Here is a 27,035-nt window from a genome sequence, read left to right on the forward strand (position 1 = left end):
GTGAAGAGGATTGATATGGCAGCGTAGTAGAGCACTTGGCAGCAGGTCAGTGAGCTGGTGACAGGTCCCTGGCAGCTGGGGACTGCTTGGAGGCGTCAAGCTCTGGTTGCTTACAGGCTGTATTGTCCTGTAGCACTGGGCTTCTCTGTACGGGGGGGAAGGTGGAGGTGAAAACATGCTCTGTAAAAACTGTCTGTCCCCTGTAAGTACCTCAAGCTACGGCATTTCTCTCCTCTGTTCGTTTGGACTACTCTGTTCTCAGCCACTGAGCGTGATTTGGGCTCGCCTTGAAGCAGAAGTGGGTTTCCTGGGGCACAGTGGAGGGCAAGTGACGGGTCAGATGCCCGTCCCCACCGGGGGAAGCCTGGGACGATGTGCAGGTTAGCATCAGGGGGTCAGCATCGTGTGCTGCTGTCAGCACAGGGAAGTTCTTGGCTTGTGGAAGCCTCTCTGGACAAACTGATAAAAGAACAGGGCCACCAGAGTGGGCTGGGAGTGTTCCAGGTGCCCAAATTATTTGGATTGGGTGCAAGTGCTCCTGCTTTCCCTGTACTGGTGTCAGCGGGATGTGGTGTACACACACTGACGGGCTGGAAGCAGCGCAGGAACAGTGACTGACCCCTGGTGTCACCTCCCTGCCCCATGCCGGAGTGGTGCATCCCTTCCCTGCTGAGGTACAGCGACTGTCAGCCCCTGCGCTGCTTTTTTGGCAGCTGGGCTAAGGCGTGCTGAATAGAAATGAAGTCATGACACCGTGGGTATGAAACTGGAATAGCTTTACTGACATTCAGAGGTGTAACACAACCAGTTCAGAGACGGCTTCGGATTTAAACATTCCTACAAAAAAAGGTTCTAAAAACCATTTAAAAAAAAAAACAACCCTTGTGTCTAGCATGAAGTCACAGAATGTTAAAACGACACAATAAATACACCCAGCCTTTGCTAGAGCCAGGAGCCACGTTAGCTCAGAGGTTAAAAAAGTCTTGAGGCCAGGAAGAAAGTGGAGGGTGCTGGTGGAACAGCGGGGCAGGAGGGTGAGAGCAGCTTCCCAAGGCCTGCTCGGCCTTGCTGTGCTCCCACCCTTTCCGCCCCAAGCTCTTCTGCCTGGTGTGCCCAAGCAGCGACCCCAAACAGGCTCAGTGCCTGTTCCAGCTCTGTGGCCAAGCTGCCAGCTGGCTCCGGGCAGCCCCTCCCAGCTCCTGTGCCACGGGGAGTAGGGTGAGGGAGCCGCTTGTCAGGTAAGAACCAGCTTTGTGGAGTTTGCTAGGAGCCCCACCTCGTCTGAACCCCACTTTCTGGCCTGGCTCCTCCCTGTAAACTGCAGTCTGCCCCCCGCTGCCGTTCTCTGAGAAGGAGCAGGCTGGGGAAAAACTCAGCCTCCTGCCCCAGCGCCGGGGGGAGGAGATCCCTGTGGGGCTGCAGGTGCTTCGGCTATTGGTCCAGGTTTGTATACCCTGCACTGGCCATGACCAGGGTGTGGTAAAAAGAAAAAAGTAAGAAAAAAATAAAATCTGTCCTGCTCCCCCTGAGGGAGAGCCAAGAAAGGCTGGCAGAAGGTAAAAGCCTTCCCTTTGGCTCTGGGTAGAACACGCTGGATGATCAGATACACACACATACCTCCGGATATATGGGTGTGGTGGCACCTGCCTCCTGGAGAGGAGCTGCACCTTAGAAAGCCTGAGCTCGAGGAGATCCTAAAGCACCGCGAGGCTTCCTGGCACCCAGCCCTCAGCCCAAGGCTCTCAGCATCCCGGCTGGAAACGGGGTGATCAGAATACTTGTCCCACTAGGGACACGTGTGGTAGGTGTGACGGGAGTGCCCGGTGCCTTCCCTGCAAAGCCTGGCCACGAGCACCCAGAGCGAGGTGAGGGCAGCCCCCTTGGCACGCGGCACTGCTCCTAAACCCCAAGAGATGGAGAAGTGGAGTGAGAGTGAGCCGAGGCTGCAGGATGACCGGGCTTCGCCCAGCAGAGTCTACGCCTGGTGGAGATGCGAGGGCTGAAGGTGCTCATCCAGCGGAGGGGAGGGGAAGGAACAAGAGAAAGCCTAACAGAGTGGGTCAGACGCCACCGCAGGCCCCATCCCAGCATTGGGAGGAGAACAGGACGGGGCCTGCGAGGGCTTTATTCAGACGGACGCTGATGGAGGCGATGACAAGGAGAATCTAATGTGCTTACTAGGAGAAGAGACAAAATAGAAGGGAGGAGAGGAGACAGCTGCAGCATCCCGGGCTCAGGGCTCAAAGAGCGTGTTAAGACCTTCTCCGTCCTCGTTTTCTAGCACGTCTGTCTCCAGCGATGGCTTCACCTTCTTGAAGAGAGACGGCAGGTTCCGGATATGCACGTCCTTGCGGAACTGCTCCCCGAGGGGCTTCTGCAGGGGACGAAGAGGATCAGTCATAACCACCCTTTGCAGGGTGGCCAGCACCCCCTTCGCCGCTGCGTTCAAACAAACCCCAGGGGCACAGGACAGAAGGAAACGGGCTCGTTTCCCCCGGGGCATCACCTACCCCAATGCAACCCGTGATGAGGCGCTTGAAGTGATCCTTCCGGCGCTTGTCTGCCACCTTCTGCAGCGCTGGGTTCAGCAGCTTGGAATCGAACTGCTCCAAGGAGTCCTTCTGGATGTCGGGGATCTGTTCCATCACGGCCTTCAGCTCGGCGTAGCGAGGGCGCTGTGGGGGCATTGCATAGATGGGGGCTGTTAGCTCCTCCGCCCCGACCCGAGTCCCAAGGGTTTGGGATTTGTCTTCCCCCCCCAAGTCCCGACAACGAGCAGCTTCTCACCAGGGCCTCGTAGATCTGGAAGGCCAGGTGGACGAGCGCGGCCATGCAGCCGTCGTGCTGCCCGTGCGTCTGCAGGCCCTTCAGCACGCCGGTGAAGAACCAGGACACGGCGTCGGGCAGCAGGTTCCCTGAAAGCACCTGGGGGGGAGGCACCGTCAGCACGCAAGGACCCCGGGGGCCGACTGCCTTTCTGCAGCAGCGCAGCCGCCCCGAAGGAGGGGGCTCCCGGGGCGAAGCAGCCGTGCTTCTCGCTGCTTCCTCCCCTCATCCCGCCAGAAGCGCTCCCCTCTGCCTCCCGCGTGTACCTGCTTGAGCAGCGGCCAGCAGAGCTGGGTCGTGGTTCTTTGGCAGGACAAGGTGTCTTTCCAGGAGAGGGACGTATAGGCAGTGACCAGCAGAGCAGTGCAGACGTCCTGAAAAGGAGTTGGAGAAGGAAACCGCTCAGAAGCCGTTTCCCAGCTCTGTGATTCGAGCCAGAAGGGACATGTGGGATTCTAGGACAGCTCTGGGAGATTTTACAGAGAAAGGGTGGTGGCGGTCAGGGCAGGGGCTCTTACCTCCTGCTGTGTCAGGCACTTCCCAAGCTCGGTGAGCTCTGCGCTGGCAGGGGGAGCCACCTCTGTGGCCATGGCTTCATCGTCTGCAGAGGAGAGAAAAGCAAGGCTGCAAACACGGCCTCCCGAGGACTCAGGAAGACAGAGCAAGGACTGAGCTCTCAGGAGCACTGCACATCCCACTCTTTTCCTCAGCCCTCCCCTTGGTGCCACAAGGATCACACCCCACGGCACATTCACGCCTTGGTGAGACTGGGGTTTTCTGTGGCCCCCAGGCACATGGGGCTGAAGGCTGTGCACCGAACGGACACCACTCGGGCACAACTGCCAGCAGCAGGCCGGTCTCATCTTTTAAGGAATGGGAAAAGTGTTTGCATGCACTAAAGGGGTGGGAAGGCAACGGCAGGCAGTTACTCACCATCTCCGTCCGCAGCAACAGCAGAGTTATGCTCAGCCCCTTTCTTAGACACACAGCAAACGGCTGCAAAAACAATCGGAGGTGAGAGGAGCAGAACAGGCAGGATGTTAGCTCAGAGCATGCAGAGATGATCCTGCATGCTCTGATGGGGTCAGAGCTGCTTCAGGCTCCCCCCAGCTCTCTCCCTAGACCTTTCTCCTCACACAGCATCTGAAGAATCTGACGGCACAACATAAGAGGCCAAATGCTGCACTAACTGGAAGGCTGGAACACCTCCCACGGTGGAACCTGCTGCACGGTGGCTGCTTCATATTACTAAGAACATGCAAAATCATTTGAAGCCTAAAACCTACAAAGAGCAGCATTTCAAGGCAACAGGGCTGACAAAGAAAGGAGATGTGAGGTTGAGGACCTGTAATCTCTACGTGGAGTTAATTTTCCCAGCCTATCTGCTCAAAGCCACACTGGCAGGAAGAAAACATTAGAGAAAGGGAACACAGAAGGGAGACTGCTTGTGGGAAGGGACGTGTCCCTTCTGTCTGCAACAGAACTGCTCTAGACTCAGCTTCCAAAGGAGGACAAGGCTCCTATGGGGACGGTGCCAGAAGCACGGAGCCCTAACTGCTAACAAAATGAAAACAAACAAACAAACCTTTTTTTCTGAAGGTTTTAAATCGATCTCTTACTAGGTTTTAGATGAGATGTTGACAGGGTTAACCGCCTCACACGTGGCTTTGTAGGATTACATTAATTGCTACTGGCCATGGAGGCTGGTTTTTACTGCAAGCTAGAAATCCCGTAGTCCTTCCCAGGGCAAACCTCCCCCACGCGCCGGCAGAGCTTGCTTGGTTTCACTTACTGATGAGATCCATGACTTCTCGGGTCAGCAGCCTGACCAGCTGCTCCTCAAGCATCTCCTGAGACTCTGGGTTGTCATCTGCAGCATCGTCCTCGCTGAGGAGAACAGGTTTTGGTGGGAAGGGAGCCAGAGCCCAACAGCACCCCCTCTGCCCAGGCAGTCACCGTGCTAGCCCTGGGCCCCACTAACCCCACCGCTCCCCCAGCACCGTGGGGAGCACCGAGGTGCAGTTGTTGTAAGGTTCAGCAACCTCCTCGCCTGCACCACCTGGTAGCAAGTCTGAGAGCAAACCAGAGAGCTGCAGACTCGAGTCAGAGCCCCAGAAGCACCAGCGTTTTCCATCTCTCTACCAACCAGGCTGTTTCATGAACAAAGGGCCACGTAAAAGACCAGAGCTGCACCCGCTCCCCCTTCCCCAGTACTCATCACGGGATGCTTACCAGAGCATGCTTCGCTGGTTGATCACTTGCCATTTCTGAGACAACCTCTGTTTAAGACCAAGACAAAAGAGAAGATTGAAAACCTTCCCCAGAGAAGATTGAAAACCATCCTGGACACACTGCAAAGAGCTGCAGGTGCTGCTCTCACTCGCAAGCAGCAACAGCTGCCTAAGGAAGCAAAATTGGAGCCTTAAACACAGCTCTCAGTTGGAATGGGACAGGAACTGCTGCCAAATGCACCAAAGACCCAGAAAGACACCGCTGGCTGCACTGGCTCGAGGAATCCAAGGGAGCTGTCAGAACAATTGTGGGGGGACAGGCAAAAGTCCCCCTCAAACACTCTCAGTGCTGAAGGTTGAGGATCTGACAATCACAGGTTTGAATTCACAGCAAGGGGTGCTGTGGGACAATCAGGGCTCAATGAACATCAAAACCCTCTCCCCCTGCCCCAACAGCATAAAAATTGTTTAGTATCAAGGCTCTGCCCTCGTCCCTGCTGGCTGTGGAGAGACAGAGAAGCTCTCACAAACTGCTGCCAGCTGCGAGAAGGAGCCTGGGCTGCGAAGGACCAGAACAAGCTGTTTCCTTACCATGTGCAGGTAGGTGAAGAGTGGTCCCAGCATGGGGCAGACAAGGGTTTCGTAGTATTCTGGAGGGCAGGAGAGTACCAAGGGCTTCACAAACACACCTGCACAGCGCACTTAAGGAAGAGACACAACACTTAAAACGACGCTGGGAAGCCACCAGGCTTTCAGCTGACGTGCTTGAAGCCCCCCCTAGCTGGCCCGAGACAGCGAGGGAAGGATACGGAGCATGGGACGCAGCCTGTAATCAGGAATGTTGTTGAGATTGATGAAAGCTGAGCTGAGGAGCTGGGTGGCAAGACCCTCGACGGTGTAGAAATCCTGCTGCATGGAAGGGCCTGCATTCCCCAGGATGTGGAAACTGCAGGGAAAAATAAAAATTAGAACTGTGCCAGATAACAGGTACTGTGCATCCGACCTGGAAAGGCTGCAAGAACTATTAAACTGAGATTACAGAGTTGCCATGTACTAAAAGAAATATTATAGATGAATTTTAGCATAGTATCTGTCTTTTTTTGGGATAACTGCAGAGAGAGGGTCCATAAATCAAGCATTTAAGCAGTAAAATGCACTTCCAAGTACTGATGTGTCAGTAGTAATTAAAAAGGGCAAAGAGACAAACTAGGCCAAGTGCTCCAGTCTGACTACCCTGTTGTGGAAGAGCTAAAAAGCGGATCCCCATTTTACAAAAAGCCCAAGCCTGGAAGTCAGCCCCAGCCCCAGCCCACTGCTCCAGCCCCGCCAGGCAGGGCTGTGGGGGGATATCTGGTGCCCTTACCAGTTGTCGTAGAGGGTACAAAAGAAACCCTGCATCCTTTCTAAGACTGTTTTGTAAACAGGAGAGTCATAAAGCTCCAGCAGAGGCTGAGGGAGACCTGTGGGGAAGAAGAAACTTCAGTTACATTAAGGAGAGCACAGCACACCCCTCGGAGCACGTTCCCAGCCAGGCCTGGAAGCACTCAGCAAGGCAACAAGCAGCCCGTAGGAAGAGCTGAGCCTCTCTGCAGAGGTCAGGGAAGCTCAGAGTGGTGGTACCAAGGCAGAGGTTTCATGCTAGGGCTGGTAGAGCCCCCTCATTCCTCCAGAGCCGAACTTATGGAGCTATCAAACCCACCCAGAAGCGAAGCTGACCATCCTGCAGCTCAGCGAACAGCCCGTCCCTGCTGGCCTCTATTCATCTCTGTCAGCACACGTATTATTTACTGCTGGACTGCACCATTAATAAGCTTAGAGAAGAGATCAAGGCCCTGGGGCTCCATGTGCACAGGGCACAGACAGTTTATAGGTCACAGAAGACAGATAAAGGAAGCATCTCCTCGGCTTACAGACAGAAAACAGAGATAAGAAAGACAAAGCAACTTCCCCAAAGTCTTTTGCTCAGGCAAAACCTGCAGTTTTTAATTTTTAATTTAATGCAGAAAAAACAGAAGTAGATCTGTCTGAGACAAGCGACTTCTTTAGCTTCTTCATTTCAGCAGGTTCAAAGCAGAGCTGAGCTGCAAATACTGCGAGGAAGCTGGCTCTCCAGCCCCTCTTTGCTCCCACGGCTGGTGGCGGTGGACCACTGCCTCATACGGCTTTGAAGACCCTGCCCGCACGCTCCTCAAGAGCAGCTCCTTACCTAGGATGGCATTCTTCTCCACCTCCAGCATGTCTAGAGCCTTTGCAAATGTTTCCCCCAGCTTAGCCACCATCTCTGGCATGTAGAGATTGTTGTGAGTCCTGAAACAGAAGAGTGCTTGGTTTATATTCATGTGGCTCGCCCCCTCTTGCCCTGGACAGTGGGATCCTCTCCTTCAGCTTGTCAACAGCTCCTCTGAGGCAGACGATGAGGAAGGTGAGACCAAGCACGTGTGCATGGGATCCCCCTTCCCCACCTGCAAAAATATTGGGGGAAGCTCACCCGACAGAGACATGGAGTGATTCCACCTCATGTCCTGAATCTCCTGGCTGCCCCCTTCTACTTCTTTCGGTCCGCCCCACCCCTCGCAAGCACTGGCAGTGAGAACTCCCAGCAGTTCCCCCAGCTGATGCTGGCAACAGCTTGGGATCAGAGAGCGTCTTTTTTAAAAAACCGACAAGACACGGATTCTGTCATCTCGGAGGATCTTCGGCACCTGAGGCCCCTGCGGAGGGAGGGGCTGCTTCAGCTCCAAAATACACACACTGCCCCCCAGGGCTGGGTCACAGTCCCCGGAATGGCAGGCGGCACGGGAGGGACTGCGGGGAGAACGTCAGCCTGCTGCAGGTGTTGCTGGTGGCGGACACCCGCGCCCCCTGGACAAGGCGTCCAGCTGGGAACAGCTCCGCGGCAGCGGGAGGCCACGGGCAGCTCTCCGAGAGGGACACCAAGTCGGCCACGGGTGGCTGGCTCTTGCCATCCAGGCCAAAATGGGCCCCCTCCTCTTAGCCGGGGCCCTGAGGCTCAGAGCTGGGCTCGGCAGGGGGTGTCTCTCTCACCTACCTCTCTCCTTTGAGACCTCAGACCTCCACTCTGGGTGTCGCCAGCTGCACACAGCACAAATCCTGCAGCCTCCTCCAAAACTGCAATGCCATTGTACCTGCTGCTAGAGGTGATCAAGGGCAACTCAGTATCTCTCCCTAGAGCAGCGTTTCCCAAAGCAGGGGGGTACACGGGAATGGCTGGGGGAAGGGAGCGCAGACAGACCTCAGGACGTTCTCCAGAGTCTCAGCTTTCACTCATGTCTTAATGATTTATTTTTGGATTTAGTTCATTTTTTTGGAAGGTGGCTGTTCACAATCCTGGCAACCCCGATGCAGCGACAGCTGCCTGCGTTAGCTTTGAAGCAGCAACTCTCCCGTTTCTCTCTGCACGTGTTCAATACTTCCCCGCTCACTGCAGGTGAGGAAGGCAAGTATTTAAGCCTCAGAAGAGCTGCACAAATCACTCCTTTGCCACTCACGCTCTCACTCTGGGCTGGGTCTCAAAGCATGCAGCGCTCCGCAAAGGGGACAGAAGCTGGTTTTACTTTCTCAGGAGAGGCCATGGCTTAGCCCCGCTTCCAAAAGTTTGGCTAATGCTGTTCCAGTGACTCAGAACTGTGCGTTTCTGCTTGAGGCTACCCTGAAACCTCACTTAAAATCACCTCTCATACGTCTCCCGTCTGCTCCAGGCCAACATTGGCTTTGCCCCATGCAGAAGGGCAGTGAGGCAAACCCAAGGTGTTGCGGGGTGAGCCCTGAAACCTCACTGCTCTAAGCCCAGCAGGATGGGTCAGACAGTCACATCCTGAAGCTGTGGTCACGGTCCTTAGCTGTTTCAGAGTCCCCGAGGCATTTTCTCAAGTTTGACAGCTGGAAGGGCAAATATTCACTCACAGGCCAATCTCCCTCGCTATTTCAGCCACGTCTCAGTGGTAACAGAGAGACAACATCTCAGTTGCTCCCCCTGGGAGTTAAAAAAGCATCCAGCAGCCCTTGTACATGACGAAGGTCTAGTCCCTAGGCATGGTCCAGCTGAGACTCTCACTGAGCAGCACTCCTGGGCATCCCACAAACAAGAAAGCATGGAAAAAAAAAAATTGAGAGACGTTTATACTTTAAGCAAAGGGTATAATACTCGAGGAAGTATATTTTCAGAAAAGGGTCACAGCTCTGCTGGAAAGAGTGTCTGATGCCTACAGGTGTGGGCTTGGAGGCCAGGAGATGAGTCCTTTAGGACAGTCCATGCCTGAAGCGTCTTGACCCAGACCTGGAGCTGCCTACACTGGAAATGCTACAGCATCCATGCCTACCCGGCAGCTCTTTCACCAGCATTAATGCCTTGACAAGGTCAGCATCTCATCAAGAGCAGTTCCAGAAAAGCCTTTCTCTGTGCAAAGTATTTTGCTGCGCCTGATCAGGCCGTTTGTATATATATATAAAAAAAAAAAAAAAAAGCCACAAGCAAATCTGAACACAATAAAGGTGCTGTGCCAATCAGCCCATGCAGCTAGCTGTTGGCTCCAGAAGTGCCCTCATCTAGAGGCAAGGTAACATTGGTGGCTGGAGATTGCTGTTTGGGGTTTAAACCCAGGAGAGAACCATTTTAGCAAGAAGCTAGGAAGCAGCTGGGTGAAAGGAGGTACTGCAGAGAGCAGGAGAGTCATCGTTCAAAAAGCTGCAAGCAGTGATTAGCAAAGCAACCTTGAAATCGTTTAGTAAATAGAGCTCCTGAAACAAACGCGGCCAGGCACAAAGAGATAGGCTGGCAGGGAACACACCGTGCTGCCTCTGCCGCTCAGAACTCCCTGATTTTCCTTATCATTTGAGCTCCCTCTCATTCAGCTTGGCTCTCTGGGCACTCCCATAAGCTCCTCATCTCGGCAAGGACCCATCAGCTTCGCATCTTTCACCGTTTCCACCCAAAACCACAGCAGAAAAATGCCACACAGGACCCAGAGAGCAGCACGCCCAGCTGCTCGGCTGGCCGAGTGCCCTTTTTTGCACACTGCTGCCTGACGGGGAGTTCAGTTCAGCTGCTCAGGGGGATCGGTGCAGCTGCTGCTCGCAGATTTGCTCACACAGCAACCAGCACCACCTGCGAAGGACGTCCACATCTGCTTCGAGCAGAAGCACAAAGCAACGCCGGGCCTGGCTTGCCCCTGCAGGGCTGCCTGCTGGCACGCAGCTAAGAGAAGCATCCATCCCCAGCACAGCCAGGTTGCTGAAGGTGTCCTCACACGAGCGGCTTTTTCCTCCTCCTATCTCTGCTTGTCTGCAGACACGCCGCTACAGGTTCCCTGTTCTCTCGTGCAATCCGTATTAGAGGGCCCGAGGAAGCAACACATGGAAAAGGTGCTCAAAGCCAGCAAAGAACGCACCAGAACTGCCACAGCACCACCTCCAGCTTCTCCACAAAGACGTAAGCATCAGCAGCATTTACACTTTAAAGAGGCCTCTGTGTCCAGCAGCTGCCAGGAAAGGAATTGAGTGGAGGATCTCTTCTCTCCATGCCTCAGATGTAGGTTCTTGTTGAAGCACCCAGCCTTCAGAAACGCGCAGATACCTCAGAGTGAAGTACAAGCCACTTGATGTACACTACCAAGTGCTCAGAAAAATCCTACAAAGCCTTTAGTTTGCAGTGGAAAAGCCTGAACACCACTGATGCGTTATGACAGAAAACAGCAAGGGAGCCTCCTCCTTTATGCTGATGGGGAAGTGCTAGACTAGAACACTGCTTATGCATTTTCCTGGAAGAGAAAAACAGCAGACACGGATTTTCTGCTTCTTTACAGGTACTGCAGTAGAATTTTGACTGAAAAGAGTGGCTGACAATAGTTTCCTAAGCTTGTTGCAAGAGGGATGCCTGATGTTTTTAAGAACGCACGAGTTCTGGCAGGAGCACAACTCTACTCTACCCAACCTGCCCCAAAAGTTCACCCCTCGGATATTTCCTTCACGATGAAAGGCAAAACCACCTCGAGCACAGCTCACCTGCACCACAACCATAACCACAGGCCGAAGAACCACCCGATGGGCCCCACGGAGCTCTGAGAGGAGAAGCAGTGCTAGAGCGGGCCAAGACAGCGCGTGCTTGTCCTGCCAGCCCAGCACGGAGCTTCTCACTGGAAGCAGCACAACCTGGAGCTCAGCAGTGACTACCAAACACACCTGACTGGACAGCATGAGTAAAAGGGCAAAACTCCACTGTCACCCTGAAATAAACTCCTCATCTGTAAGCGCAGGAACAGTGTTATGCAGGATTCCCCTTTTCTACCAGATTTTTCTCCCTCCTCTGGCTGCCCTAGATGTCTACGCCGCCAGGGATGTGCAGAGAGGCACAGCAGGGTAGCAAGAGCCTGAGAGTGTGCATCCGCTGGCTCCGACAGCAGGCAGCGCTTCAGGCAGCTGACAGTCACGTTCAGCAAAACCAGCTTAATTTAAGACTGAAGAGAACAAGGCAAACAGGAGGCGATGAGAGCTGGGACTGCCCCGGTGGTGACTGGAGAGGTGGCCTGGTGGGGGCTGAGGGCAGAGCAGAGATGTTAGTCGAGAAACGATTAACGGTGTGGCAGATTTATAGCAGTGGAGGTGGGGGAAGCAATCCCAGCCCAAGCTCCCATTGGCTTTGATGGACACTCGCAGGCCAGGCCAAGGGGTGTTCAGAAGGCTCCAGTTTCCCCAGTGCCATTCCCCACTGTGAACAGTCAGGAACAGCACTTGGGCACCTGCACCAGCCTGCGTTCCCACTGGCTTCGCTGGGGGAACATGCTCCGAGCATACCAGGAAGCTGAATTTATCACGGTTTAGCTTTCAGAGACTCTTAAGGCAACAGAAATGATTTTGAGGCAACTCGACCCACCTTATGAGAGCGAGCAAGTTGTCAAAAAGCTTCAGGACCTGCTCAGTGCAGGGGTTGCGGTAGATCGGAGTTCCACTGGGCATGAACCCAACCAGGAATCCTCCAGCTTTCGCCTCTTCCATTGCGGCAGGCCAGCGAGCTCGCTTCACAACTCCCAGGATGGTGTACACACAAAAGCTGATCTGCAGCAAGAGAGAGGAACAGGGTGTTTTCAGCCAAAGCACAGCCTGAATAAATAGGTATCCAGAGAAACCCGTCATCATCCCATCTCAAAAGGAAGACTCTAGTGAGCCTAACTAGGAGCAAACTCTGGTGGGTTTGTTACCAAGAAAACGCAGCAAAAAATCGTGCTCCTTTCCATCATGTTCAGGGACCCTTAGCCATGGCAGGGCTCATTATTAGACAAAACATGAACGGATACAATCCAATTTGTATTCAGGTAACCAGGCAGGTTCCCCTCTAAAATGCTCAGCACCACCAGTCCTTCAACTCCTTCACGCGCCGGGATGGATGTGGACATGGGCAATAGCACAGCGGTCAAACAGCATTAGCATCAAATCACAAGCACAGCTCCGTGGAGCATTTCAGCATCTTCTGCAGCCCTAGTGACAGCAGCTCCATTTGCAGCATGTCCAGAAGTGAAGACATCTCAGTAGCAACTTTAACAGTATGAATGTCCTCGGGTGAATTTTAGTTGTACTGCATGCTGCAGTCTCAGCACGACGCTTTCCATGTTGCCCGGCTCAAAAAGCACAACTCAGCACGCTGTATTTCCAGAAGTCATGTAAACCAATGGCTTCTCCAAAACCAAATTTTGCCACACAGAGAGTAAGGAACAGAGTGCTTTACTGTGCTGAGTAATCTATATTGCATGGCCTGCATGCTCACTGGAGAGGCAAAAACTGCCTGTTACTCTGCCATCAGAAAAACCTACTCATCCACACACTAAAAAAATAGATCATCGAGAGAGATCTCGTATGTAACCACAACAGAAAGGCAGGATGCAAGGAGGAGAGGCCTCTTTCTCTAGGGATTGTGCCTCTCCTGGTAACGATACTCACTCTAGAGCGGTTCAGGCCACTGGGATCTTCCAAGACTGGATCAGCAATTTTGTTATCCGCACCCACGTAGGAGATAAAGGCTTCAGGATCTGAGAGGACTCTAGCAGCAAAAGACAGCACAGGGGATTATTATTTGTACCAGGGTACTTTGAGCAGAGCTTTACACTGGCCAATAAACATTTAAAAATACAGAACAGGCTAGAGAGGTTGGCTAGCACTCCACATTGTACTTGAGAGAATGAAAAAAAACCAAACAGCTGAGTTCTGGATGTTCTCCAAGCATCTTCAGTCCTCTTGGGCCATAAGAACCCAAGATGTTTAAATCTCACTTAGACAGCATTGCTGGGGAAAACTCTTATGCATGCCCAACTGTCCAGGGCTGCAGGAACAGCTCAGCTCCCTAGCTCCTGCTGGAGATGAGCAAAGATCTTTCATTTCTCATTTTCTGCAAATGCTTTAAGCATACGGGGAGGAGTTAAACAACTCTTCCCTAGCAAGGTTCAACAACCAGCACTTAGACTTGAGTCGTCAATTTCTGGATGGCAGAGCTATGATGACAATAACTGCCCAGAGCCCAGGTGTCACCAGGCACCACCCCACCCCCTTTTTTGGTACACTCCCTGCTGGGCTTCCCACCACCTCTGCAACACGGCCAGCTCAAAGCAGGGAACAGCGCCCGTACCTCTGCATCTCTGCGGAGAGCCACAAGCCAGCAACGGGGGCCATGAGCTCCTCCAGGAAAGCCTTCTGCCGCTCGTAGTCCTTGAACTGGTTGCTGATGAGGACGAGGGCCTCCATCAGCGCACACTTCTCCATCTGGGTCAGGAGTAGCTCGTTGGAGAGCAGCTGCTTTACATGGTTGTACAACATCTCAAAGTTGGGCTGGAAAACACATCCAAGTGGAAGAGCGTCACCATTTGGTGTGGAAGAGAACCACTGGGGAGGACAGGGGTGGGAATTGGGGTGTACTGCACTATCCAAAACAGCTGGAGAAGCATGTTATAAGTTTTTTTTCCACATATCCATCTCCTTTTCAGTCTCAAGTTCCTCTGAAAGTTCAGTCTAAAAAAACACCTCTTTTCTTCCCTGCTCCTCTGTCATCATTCAGCATCCAGTTTACTTTAGTCTCCAAAACGACTGAAGCATGCAGAGGCCACCTCTCTCTTCTAAGCAATCATTTCCCTTGCAGTAGGGTCACACCTCAAAATAGTTCTGGTCCTTTTACTTAGCCACAGAAAGTACCTTGCTCTTCTGGCTAAGTGACTCTTCCAATCTTTGCTCACAAACTAGGGTAACAATGATTCATATGGTCAACGCTATCTCCATGGAAATGGTTGATTTTCTTCCCTACCTACTCCAGTGTAACCACGTCTTCCTGTAATTTTGTGTAAGTATCAGAAATCACTTGCTGCAGCAAAGTCGTCAATATATTTTGGGAGCAGCTCTAGGCCCTTGGCTCTTCCAGGGAGAGTATTTGGTTGGCCATTGGGAGATGTAGTTCAGGGGTCAGTACAGAGGGAAAGAGACAAACCCAGTAACTCATGGTAGCTGGTGCAGAATGCAGACTAGAACCCCTAAACTACCTTAATCAGCATCCTCAAGAACCCTGCTTAAACAAACTAGCAATTCCCTCTTGTGCTTCTTTAACTCTAGAGCCACCTAAGATAAACACCAATAAAGAAAGGAGCTCAAGAGGCATTCATGCTGTGTGCAGCCCACTTAATTCAGCAAAATCAAACAGAACATCAGCTTGTGGATTTCAAAAGTAAAGAATGTCTGTATTTTCCAGTCTCCTCAAGCTAATCCAGAAACAAATAGTCTCCTCTTGCTCCTTCATTCTTTTAAGTAACAGAAGAGAGCCTGGAGATTAGTCACTGATAACGTCTTCAGCTAAGGAATCAACTGAGACTACCACAAGTTGCGAAACAGAAAATCAGCAAACAATTCCCACAAAATGAATCTAGCGCTGCTTGTTTCCTCCTCCTCATCCCTTTTGGATTTAATTCATAGCTTTACGATTCAGCTTTTCAGTCATAAAAAAATTTTGGGGGGTGGCAAGGGGTGGTGGGGCAGGATGAAGGAAATAAAAACCACTTCATCATTTGAGCAGGAGGAACATTTCCTTGAAGAAAAACAGAGGCTGTAGCCAAGGAAACTGAAGATCCCATAAAATCCAGCTGAAATTGAGACAAGACTCTTGGTGACAGAGCTGCATTTACGTACCAGGACAAGCTGAGGGTAATCCCGACACATCTTTATGATTGAGGAGCATGCATGCCTTCGCACATTTTTCACTGCTCGAGTTCTAGGAGCCTGGACAGACATAACAAACTTCAATACAACAAAACGAAAGTTCAGACAAATGCAGGGTATCAAGAGACAAATGCATTACATACACTTTTCTGCACTGTTGAGTACACATCAAAACACCCCCCAACATTACACGCCCCGACCAGCCATGCAACAACCAATTTCCTCTGGAAAGCAACCCAAGGAACCCACACTTGGACAAGCTGTGCTCCCGGAGCGATGCTGTGGATCTTAATGACTACATCAAGACTCCAAGTGTAGCTGGCAGCTTTACAGCCGTTGCTCACAGCCACGGATACCAACCCCTGAAGACTACCCACAGCTAATGAATATATTTCACTCTCAGGAGGGCCAGCATAGGCTTGGGACCAAGTGCACTGGCCTCAGACGATGCCCGTGGCCTTCTACGTGTGTGAGCCAAAGCCTGTTAGGCTCTGTCAATCAGGAGATCAGTTATGTTTAGACTCCTCAGCTCTTTCCAGGAGCAGGGCTATACTTGAAAAGCTTAATACAGCAGAGTCTTCGGACTCAGCATGCTCTTAAATAAATAAAACATAATTTGATCCAACTGTTACAGAGTATTAGAGAATAATTCAGACGTACCTTGCTTTCTTCTACAACTTCAAAGGTAACTGAAGCAAACAGCTGTGAGAAAAGGGAGGAAAAATCCAAAAGCCCATGTCATTTGTTAATATCCAGCAGTCACAGGTGTTTTGAGCTCAAGGAACAGATCATAAGACTTTGGTGCAATTTCATTAATGTCAGTTAACACCTGACTAAGCTGAAAGATGAATCATAGGCACAGAGAGGCCTTGAAATGAAACATGGTGCTCACTGGCCAGAGAGTACACTCAAGGTTAAGATTTAAGGCTGGAAACTGCAAAATTTGTGTTATTTGACACTGTTTCTTCTTGAACAAGACTCGAAGTGTTTTCCCATCATTAACACGGAGGACAGTCTTTCCCTGATGGGAATGTTGAAAGAATGAACTACTGCAGCTTAGTACAAGGGCCCTGCTCCACAAAAAGCCTACCTGATTTTCGCATGGCCTGCAAGCACCTACCTTGGAAAGTACTTGTGGTAGGTATTCTGGTCGGTAAGTGACAAACGGGAAGAGAGCAGAGACATTGGTGAGCACACAGGACAGGATGAGAGGATCCTTGGTTTCAAAATTAAGGACAAGCTGCAGGAGATCTATGCCATCATTCACCGGGATTTCCTACAGGAACAGGGAAGGGAAAGGAGGAGGAAAGAAAAAAAGGAGGCAACGCTCAGTACTTCAGCCTGCAGCACACAGCCTAGAACTCTTAGAGCTAGACTGACTTGCTGCTGCTACGATATCAGGCTTCTCTGCTTAAGACTGCTTATCTCAAAGCAGAAAGAAAAGCAGTAGAGACCTCAGCTTACCTGCGTGCTGTGTGCACTTGCTGAGGGAGGTTGAGAGCAGCATTGCCATTGCTGCCAAGGCAGTCTTACATGTCAATCTGAAATCCCCACTATTGCTTGTGCCTCTGAGAAAGGCAAGTTTCCTCTCTCTGTTTGGATCCCAATTTTCCTTTTCACTGTCCAACAGACTGCATGCTTAACCAACTACATCAACCCATGTCATTATTTTACTGTGATTAGAATTAGTGTGAGCAGCCTAATGGGACAAAAATCAAGCCAGTCTACATGAGGCTGAGATGAAAAAATGCTCTCCTGATTTGCCTACTGTTGAACAAACAGCAGAGAAATATTTTATCAGATCTTCTGATCTCCCTCACCCTGAGCATGGGTCTTTCTCACTCAGATAAAAGCACAGAAAATGAGAAGAAAAAACATGTCAAATCATGAGGATGAGTAAAAAAAACAAACGTAGGAAATTTCTGCTTAAGCAGGGCTCTAGCAAGGCACTGTCAAACCACGTCATCTGAGCACTCTCCTGTGACCTCTCCTACCATCCAGAACCAAAAAATGTCTGATAGAATAAGCCAATATGAGACTGGTTCCACCTAAAGAAGGGTCAGTACTCATGAGAAACACTCACTAAACAATCTGTGTTGTGTTTTTTTTCTTTGCATGGGGATGAATGGTAACTACAAGTTTTCAAGGACAACACAGCTGGAAAAAACACACAGATCAACCCAAAAGAAACCAGGAGAACAGGTAAGAGCATCTGGTACACATACGTCTTTGTCCAGGGTTCGAAACATCTGGCTGATGACGCTCTCTGAGAAGAAGGTCATGGCATCCCACTGCACAAAGGATGGGGAGAAGATGGAGCAGAGACCTTCACCCGTCTTAGCTGAAAGGAAGAGAACATTGGAGCTCTCACCGCGCTCCTCCCCTCACACGCAGCACCAGGCTGATAAGCTCCCACGCCACAACATCTCAGCACTCCCAAGTACTTTTGTCACAAACAACTCACAGAAGGGAAAAGAAAAGGAGGGGCCGTATGCCCAGACTCAGCACTGCAGGCAAGACTGCCCTCAGCGTGACTTCGTAGAGCACCAAGTCCATCTTGACTTGAATTACAAACCAAATCTTTTTTTTTTTCAGATAACTTACAGTTCATGGGTCCGGTATCAACAGGAGCTGTGAGCTGGTACTTCAGCCATTCACCAGCCATTTGGAAGCCAGTTCGAGGGTCCAGACGACAAGCCATCCTCATCACCTCCCCTTGCTGGGCTCGGAAAGCTGCAGTAAAAACAATCAGATGCCATGCAATGAGCTGATGCTACAAACGCTGCTCCCTCAGCAAAGCTCACCTGCATCTTTGCAGACCTGGGAATGTTTTGTACTGTTGTTCCAGCAACAGCTGTGTATTAATCTCAGTGAGTAAACTAGCTATAACAGGATGCACATTTTTTTTTTGGAAGAGATACAAATGGACTAAAAAATGATGGGTTAAGTAAAAACAATTAAAATGCAATATGAATTATTAAAATTACTCTAAACTGAGATTTAATAAAATTGAGCATCCGTTTTTCATTTTAAAAAATCTTTAAACTATACATGTTTGCTGTTACAAAGCACCTTGAGATACTGAGATACAAAACTCAGCATTAGGTAACTATCACTTCCCACAGCTGAACACTTTTTACAGTTTATTCAACTTTACCCAGTTAAGTGACAGGCCGAGAAGCTAATGCTAGAAAAAAAAAAAAAAAAAAAGGAACCAAAAAAAACACTACACCAAACCAGCAAGCCTTGTTTTCATTTCCAGAAATATGAACAAAAGCAAAGTCTAAACAAGAATTTAATCTGTTCCAAAATATTCCAGGACATGACCACAGAAAAGAAACAGCTCTACTGATTACAGATGCGACATCCATCATTTAAAATAAATCTTCAAAAATCTTCAAAAGTAAAAGTAAAAAGCAAGTAGTTATTAAGAATACCCTCTCAGCCACCGAGTACCAAACTACACCAGCCAGTGAGAGCCAACCTCATTTGTAGAAAGTAAAATACAGAAAGAAAGCAAATATAAAATTATTAAAATCCAGGTTTCCCTGCTTGCTGATATAAGATCATGATTAAGATCAGCTGTTTTAATTGCTCAATCACACAGTTGGTACTGAACCAAAAGCTTCCTAGCAGGGCCAATACAGACTCTCTGGAATGACATATGAAGTCTTCCATAAGCTGTTTTCCTCTCCTAGCCTGAGCAGGATTCCAGGCCATTTCATTTCCTCATCTAGGTGATCAAGAGGGCTATTTTCTTTGACACTAGGTAGCAAATGCTACTTGACCACTCACCTGGCCAGCATGCAAAATAATTGTAAAGTATGATAGCAAAAAAGTAAAATGAAATGCCTGAGCTGTCACAGGAAAACCACAAACTCATTCAGCTCCAGGATTAAGGCTGAAAGAATCAGGATGTGACTGGAAGCTGCCAAATCAACACGGCAGTCTCCAAGCTCGGCCAGCAGCTGAACGTAAGAGGAAAGGCACACACAACAGCATCCATGTGGGGTGAGGGCGACTTACAGTTGAAGAAGGCATTGAAGTCCTCATCGCTGTCAAAATCGAAGCGGGAGTATTCACAACTGGGGCTGTCTGCTTTAGAGGGAAAGCCCACCTAGAGGCAGAGTGGACAACATGAGGAAGGAAGAGAAGTCGCCCGTCAGAGCTAACACCAGCTTCAAGGAAGCGAGACTGAAGGAGCAGACAGTAAAATGCAATATCATTTCCACATACCTTCACGAGGTTGGTCATAGATGCACGAAGGTACTTGGGGATCATCGCCAGCAACAAGGGGTCGCGAGACAGAACCTCGTGCCGAAAAAGGGCTCCCCACGTGATCTGAGTGGAAGATCGCAGAAACTGGGGGGGAAAAGGGGGAAAAGGGGAACAGAGAAGGATTTCAGTACTGGAATCTCCACTGCTAAGCCTCCAGCGTTGCAATTAGAAGGTAAGAGCAGATTATACTGACTATTCAGCTGAGGCCAAGGCACCCTGCAGGCTCAACCTAAACTTCCAGAAAGTCAAAAAACTCTATAATAGGTTGGTTGCAAATTCTGCATTAGATTCTGTACTTAACACTTTTGTGTGTCAGGTACCATTCCTAATGGGGTGGTAATGAAGGAGAATCCACTCTGTATTCCAGGTCTTCAGCTGAACTGAGAGACTGGAAAGCCATATTCGGCAGATGAAGTTCTGCAGTCTTCTATAGGGTAGTTTAATTGTGCATTCACACATTCTTACAGAGACCTACACAAGACTTTCAGCCCCCTACATACCTGGCTGGGGTGGGTTGTGAAGGCTAAAAATGAGTCAAGGTATTTTCCAAAGTTGGCGGGTGTTTCCACATCAGAATCTGAGCCCTGCAAGGAAGACAAAGAATTTCAGACAAAATACTGAACGCGTGTCATGCTGGGTTCACAAGTGCCATGTCTTTGGGTAAAGCAGAACTTACATCCAAGGCCACGGGCTGTGAAGGAGCAGAGACAAAACCACGGAACATCAGTGAGTTTTTCTGAAACCAGCAGCCTAAGGAGCAGCAAGTTCTGCTGACCAGCCTGGGGGTGCTGGACTCAAATCCCGACCTCATTACTTCGTTATGGACTAACAACTCCCAGTGCCTAACACCAAGTGAAGTCCCTGTCACTGGAAGTAATAACTCACCCTTTGCTGCCTATTCTTGTAAGGGATAAATTATCAAAGATTTTTTTTGTTCCTTCCCTGCCTGTGAGAATTTACTCTGCTCTATCACTTTACACAGGCTGGCTGCCTCAGTCTCCTCACGAACAGTGTCTCTCAGCAAGCCTGCCTTCCTTGCTGTAGAAGCACTGTGCTGAATGAAGGGAGTGGGAATTCAGCAGTCAGCACCGCATCCAAAGCATGTGTGCTCTTTCATCTCAATGTCGACAAAAACAGTGTTAAAAAGATCAACAGCAGGAACAGAAAACAGTTTCTTGTTTCTTGAGAGAATGTTGGCAGAAGAACAAAGAGGTATACTCTTCGAGAACATCTCTGATGCTATGTATGTATGTTACAAACATATATCTTTTAGATATTTTTAGCGGTGAAATTTAAAAAGCTTCCCACATTAGTAATTGCCTCAAACAGGTTTCCTGTAGTAATAGGCAGCAAGAAACTGAAACAATTTTCAGTAGATTACAGAGGTTATTGGAAATGACTCTCAATGACAGCAGAGGCCTGAAATCAGGCAGGGTCTCTTCATTCTATGTTCCTATGACTTGGCAGGATACAGTTATCCTACCTGCAAGCAGAGTGGTTTCTGCCTTTTCCAAATGTGTGGAGAACCTTAGGGCTGCCAACCGTGCAGACAGAACCCTGTTCTCACGTCAGATCAGGGTTATCTCACCCCCAACCCTAGAAGCTAGCCTTGCCAAGACTGCTGCTGGTATTAGTAGAGACTTACTAGCAATGCACACAGCTGGCTGCCCAACGCACACAAAACTTGGCAAAGTCTCTTCAAGAAAACATAGTGTTTCTCCACCAGACCTTCTCCATCTGCTGTCCTGGGTGTGAAGGGAATGGAAAACAAAAATAAAAACAGTTACTCATGCTGTAACTATCTTGTAGACAAAGAGAACACTAGAGCAATTAGGTTCTTTCACAGTGACATTTTCTTTCCTTCTATCAAAAACCAATACTTTACTGGCATTTAAAACCTCTAAAATAGTTTATTTCAGAGTCCCCCCTCATCAGTTTTAGTTTAAAAGAGAAAGCTGGGGAAGCTGATATTTATCACACTTTGTCCTTTAAATATGGAATCTGAAAAAAAAAAATGCAGTTTTTCAGGTTTAGGAAAAAAAAGGTTGTGTTTTTTTCTCTCCTAACCAGCTTTCTGCAGCTGAGCAGCACTGTTTTTTTTTTTTGATAAATTACTTACAGAAAGCCATTGCTATGCAGCTTTATGTGAAACGACAGCAGCAAGGTGGTACTCACTGGGCAGCGGAGAGAATGTAGTGCATGGCAACATCTCCAAACAACACCATCAGAGGTTTCCGATCCTCCAGCTTCCCCTGTGTAGAAGAAAAGCCAAATGCCTCGATTAGACACTACTACTTATTCCCACCTGCAAGTAGGAATGTGTTGTGCTGGCACGACATTCACTATAAATGTCACTAACACAAAGCAGTCACATTCGAACGTTGTTGCCTTAAATAAAAGAGTAAAGATACCATTGTTCGGTCTGAAGAATTACATAGGAGAATAGAAGGAAAACAAAGAGGACTCAGGGTGGCTGAGAAAGAACTTACTTTCCTGCTGACGGCAATCAGGAGACACTCCGCTGCTCCTATTTGGAGCTCAGGCTCATTTAGGAGCAGACACAACATCTCCAAGAGCTTGCAGTTGTCCGCCGTGATGTGGCTCAGGGCCACCCAGTCGATGTAGCCAGCCAGCGTGTTGAGTGCTGCTATCCCCACGCGGCAGTTTGCCTGGGCCTGCGAATAGAGGAGGCAAGAAGTCAGAACCGAAGAGAAGCACAGGTTCCCACTTCTCTCTTCTCGGTGATTAGGATAATGAGTGAACAAACCCATCTGCAGGTAACAGGCTCTAAAGTCTGGGAGAGGCTCATTTCTAGGCAACCTTGGTTTTACAAATGGCTGGTGCACTGATGCCTCCATAGCTCCACTCACCTTTGGTTCCTGAGCCAGATCGGTCTTCTGAAAAAGAAAAGAAGGAATGGTGAGTGAGCAGCGACAGCACGAGCTTACTCCCAGCCGCTGCTGGACAGGCTCATTCTTGAGAACGCAGCCAGAAGAAGCTCCACGGAACAGCTCCCTAGTGAAAGAGGCTGCAGCCGTCTCCTGCTCAAGCCACTGCTACAGCCATCAGAACCACCGCTGCCTGCAGAGTGAGACGGCAGGACTTTCAGCTGCAGGTTAAGCCACTGTTTCCTTCTCATCCAAAAGATGACGCTCCAGTCAGCAGGCAGACAGCGGACAAGAAGGAAAGGCATCTCAGTGCTTCCTGGCAGCTTCCAGGAAAGAAGCTTTTGACCTTTTTAGAGTGTCTTACACCCAAGAGTCAGTCTCTGAAAGATGCTGGTGGCTTTTATCTACCGAGATTCACATGTGAAAATGTTAAGTAATTTCTCTGTGGTTAGAATGGCAGCTGGAGAGAGCGCTGGGGCAAGAGCTTACAGCCTGACTCACAGTTGCAAACACTTCACAAGGCACCGCTTGCACCATCTTTTTCCCTGACACACAGTTTGAGGCTCTCAGAGAGGGCAAGTGTTATTTGTTTTGCAGATGCAAAGACACCAGAAGCATTTCTTTCCACTGCAAGGTTTGGGTTTGGAAACTGTCTGCTGATGTATTCAGTGCAGTTACTTTCAGTTAATCTGTTTGGGTCCCAAATGTTTAACAACTGAGCACAACTACATACTTAAAAGCACTGGGGAACTGTCCATCAACAGGTCCTGGGGAACTGTCCATCATCTCCCCCAGTCTCGGTGTGCACCCAACCCTCAGCATTTCCCTGCGCACAAACATCCCAAAGATCTGCTAACCTGTGGAGTGGTGAGGGCTTCTTGTTCCTGGGGTGCTCCAACCTTGCCAATCAGAAAGATGCCACCGTTAGCAGAAGCAGCCACACTTCAGAACCTCAAGCACTGCAATTCAAACCTTACCTGGAAATGCATTTCAACCAGACTACGAAACGCACCAGGGCTTCCCACCCACCACCATGACCTACGCAGAGAACTGTCTGCTCTGCAGGAGAGGTTGTTCAGTGGATCGGTTTATTAGGAAAAGGAACAGAAGTCAGGTAAGGCGTGTTTTTTTCATTTCATCCCAGTTTTGCTTTTAGTGTAACTCTGGATTTCAATTCACAGGGAAAAAAAAGGACAAGAGATACACCTGAGCAACTTATTTCTACATTGGTTTCTGAATTCTGCTTCACTCTCTCAAATCCACTTCCTTCTGACAAGCACAGACGGGGGCAGACATTTGCCTACACTATTCCATCTTGACCAAGCTGCACACCTCTGACAGTAGGCAAGAACTCAGGAAAAAAAATCTCTTTTTGCGAAAAGGAAGAGCATTCCTCACCACACCTTGGCAGAGAAGGGCCTCTTGCCCTGAGCTCTAGGAGAAAAGGACCAGAGAGGCCCAGATGCAATGTGTGCGTCAACACAAACACGACTGCAGCAAACAACAGCAGAGCTGAGCCTGGGGCGACGTCACTTGACCACTGCCTGTTACAATGCCTACCCCAATCTGGTGTCAGCCAGCTGAGCATTCCAGCAGCGCTCACGAGGCACGCGTCCACTCGAGCCATTTACACTCCAAATCCAAACTCTCAGTGCTAAACCTGTCAGCCCTGTCACAGCAGATCCCTGCCCCACACCTCCAGCAACGGGGTTCAGACCGTTTCTGCCCCTGCTTCCCAAGCCGTGCGAGTTGCATGCCAGTTCCTAAACGCCTCCGAGCAGCGAGTCAACCTGACGAAAGGAGCCGCTTACCATGCGCCTGTACTTGTTGACGTTCTGCTGCAGGGCAGTGAGCAGGAAGCTGAAGATCTTCTCCATGTTCTGGGTGAGGGTTTGCTGGATATCTCGGCGCCGCTGGGTGGGCAGCGTTTGGAAAGTCACCACGTCCTCTGCCAGACGTAGGAGGATGAACATCACCAGCTCTGTCTGAGTTTCCTAACGTCCCAAAATGAAACAGACTCCATGAGCACGGCTGAAATGTTAAAATCCCTACAGATAAGCTCAGAGATGCAGAAAGTAATCATACATGAAGGCACGAGACACATTTTGGGAAAAGAAAACAGAAGAAGGGCTCCCTCTCTGCTAAAACCATCTCCTAGAATAACTGACTCTTGCGGGTACTTTTTGAGTGTGTCATCAACCTGTCTCACCTGACGGTGAGTTAGGCTTTCCTCAGAATCGTGGAAGACTGAAACCCACCCTACCAGCAAGTGGAAGAGAACAGACAGGTGTGGTTCATACCCCTTGCTTGGAGAGGGTATCCAGCTCCTTCAGCATGTCAGGCCAGTGCTGAGGCCACTCACGCTTGATCATCTCCACCACGATGCGAGACAAAACGTCCTTAATGTGACTCTCCTCCTCTAGAATACTTTGAGTTCCCTGCGAGAGGAGAGAGGCGCAGTTACACAAGCAAGGAAGCACCAGACAATTGTAATTCTGTCACAGAATTGCACAGTGATTGCAAATATTCTAAAAAAAAATAATAAAAAGAACACCACCAAACCAGAGAACATCAATATAGGGAAACTCCACATCTCAGCTACCCTGAGAAGCACTTCTACCCTCCCAAGCATCCACAGCTGGTGAACTCTAGGAACCCAAACTATTTTCCTCAAAGGGAACTCACCCAGCCATGACAACAACCACAACTGTGAAGTAAACACGACTAAGATAACGGCTTTAGTGTTCTTGCAAAGATAAAACTTTTGTATTTACTGAAGGTCCTTCTATGAAAGCAAAAGTAACTCATAGAAGCCTCACAGCCTCCTGCCCCGTGAGATGACAACACCACAACAACCAGGGATGCACAGCAAGAGGGGAACGAAATCCAGACTTGAGTTCAGGTCCTCTGTGCTAATTAACTGGAGTCTTTCCACCTTTTTGCTCCCACTTTCTATCTCCAAGTGAAAGAATCACGCTTCAGAGACTGGAAGGTACTTACGTTGGATATGAGGCCCATGACATTGTTCTTTAGATAAACCTTTTCCAGGCGAGGCATATTGTTCCAGCGGAACCTGTTCACAAGAGTTAGAAAGAAAAGAGAAAAGAAAGGACACCAAGTCAAAATATTTATGAAGATCTCTGACTCGACTCTCACTGGACCACCAGTTCTTTATCTAAACTAGGTAGAACGAGACACTGGAGCCCAACGTCCCTGCCACTGCCCAATCGCTTAACGAAAAGGCTGAGTTAAAACTGCAGCTGGCAAACGGGCGTGCACTGCTGAGGTCAACAGACATGAGAAGCAGCAGCAAAAGCACAAAGCATCAGGTCTGTAGAGGCGACAGAGAGGAATCTCAGAACTGAACTAATACAAAGCCTCTTTGTTAGTGTGTGAGTAATGACAGAGAGCACTGCAAGGGACCTACTGGTAACCCTGCATGCTTGTTTACGTCTTGCAGTGTCAACGTGGCTCAGAGCGTGGTGAATTAACCCTCCCAACCTGCCCAAAAGCCTGTTTCTCCTTAGAGGAGAAAGAAGGAGGACAAGGAATGGCAAGAGTGCCAGCAGCCATCCCCTGCTGCAGGACAGGCTCTGTGTGTGCTGAAACCTCTGCCTGGAGCTAGGAGGAACCAAAGGGGAGTAGAGCAAGGACCGGTGGCTGGCTGGAAGCATGCTGGCCCCCAGCCCTGGTGGAGCACCCTTACTTGACCACATGCTCCAGGATCTGCAAGCCAAAGTGCCGGACGATGGCCGTCTGCGTCTTCTCGGCCAGCTTCAGCCCGCAGGGCACGCAGATGGGACACTTCTCCTTGAACTCCTCACAGAACTGCTCGGGGACAGCGACAGACACGCGGCGGGCGCTCAGCGGGGCCGCTCACCTCACCATGGAGCCGATCAGCCTCCGGTGGGAACCCCGCTGACCCCCTCAGCACCTCAGAGCCTCCCCATAGCCCCTCAGAGCCCCCCCCCCAGCCCCTCAGAGCCTCCCCCTCAGCACCTCGCAGCCTCCCCTCAGCCCCTCAGAACCTCCCCATAGCACCTCAGAGCCTTCCATAGTCCCCCCTCAGCACCTCAGAGCCGCCCATAGCCCCTCAGAGCCCCCCTCGGCCCCTCAGAACCCCCCCCAGCGCCCTCCCAGTCCCTCAGAGCCCCCTTCCAGCACCTCAGAGCCCCTCATAGCCCCCCTCAGATTCCCCCCTCAGCACCTTAGAGCCCCCCTCAGCACCTCAGAGCCCTCCATAGCCCCCCTCATCGCCTCAGCGCCCCCCTCAGCCCCTCAGCGCCCCCCTCATCGCCTCAGCGCCCCTCCCCGCCTCCCTAGCGGCCCGCTGCGGGAGCCCGCGTGGCCGGGGGGAGGACGGGGACAGGGCCCCGCGTACCTTGAGCGCCTCCAGGCGGTACCGCTGCGTGGAGGCCGGGTCCATGATCACGGTGACGGCCTTGACCAGCTGCTCACACAGCCCGCTCACCTGCTCGGCCGACATGATGATGGCGGCGCCGGCCCCTCGCCACCGGCCGCCGGCGTGCGGGGGGGGGGGGAGGCGCCCTGCGCATGCGCGGCGAGGAAGGTGTGCGTGAGGGAGTGCTGTTGGGACTACAAGTCCCGG

The 27,035-nt window shown here is 50.4% G+C and overlaps 1 protein-coding gene across 4 annotated transcripts; it reads right to left on the reverse strand.

Annotated features, from left to right (window-relative positions):
- Positions 1-773: 773 nt before the first annotated feature.
- XPO5 (exportin 5) lies at positions 774-26,946 on the reverse strand. Of its 4 annotated transcripts, none has more exons than XM_084285396.1 (33): positions 26,808-26,946; positions 26,133-26,254; positions 25,427-25,499; positions 24,727-24,864; positions 24,238-24,420; positions 23,284-23,325; positions 22,409-22,435; positions 22,028-22,213; positions 21,714-21,790; positions 21,184-21,283; positions 20,039-20,122; positions 19,497-19,622; positions 19,287-19,377; positions 17,865-17,993; positions 17,486-17,601; positions 16,381-16,536; positions 15,921-15,962; positions 15,231-15,320; positions 13,690-13,889; positions 13,008-13,107; positions 11,947-12,128; positions 7,264-7,364; positions 6,421-6,517; positions 5,867-6,003; positions 5,649-5,746; positions 5,059-5,105; positions 4,619-4,713; positions 3,760-3,822; positions 3,345-3,427; positions 3,093-3,200; positions 2,788-2,925; positions 2,511-2,675; positions 774-2,374 (listed from the first exon to the last, which is right to left on the reverse strand). In XM_084285396.1, the coding sequence occupies exons 1-33, from the start codon at positions 26,910-26,912 to the stop codon at positions 2,234-2,236; spliced, it is 3,642 nt and encodes a 1,213-aa protein (XP_084141522.1). In that variant the 5' UTR covers positions 26,913-26,946; the 3' UTR covers positions 774-2,233. The 4 variants fall into 4 exon arrangements, with proteins under 4 accessions (XP_084141522.1, XP_084141521.1, XP_084141524.1 ...); XM_084285395.1 differs by having other exon boundaries at positions 15,231-15,338; XM_084285398.1 differs by lacking the exon at positions 23,284-23,325.
- Positions 26,947-27,035: the final 89 nt, after the last annotated feature.

The sequence above is a fragment of the Netta rufina genome (assembly GCF_964035555.1).
Source record: "Netta rufina genome assembly, chromosome: 3".
NCBI lineage: Eukaryota > Metazoa > Chordata > Aves > Anseriformes > Anatidae > Netta > Netta rufina.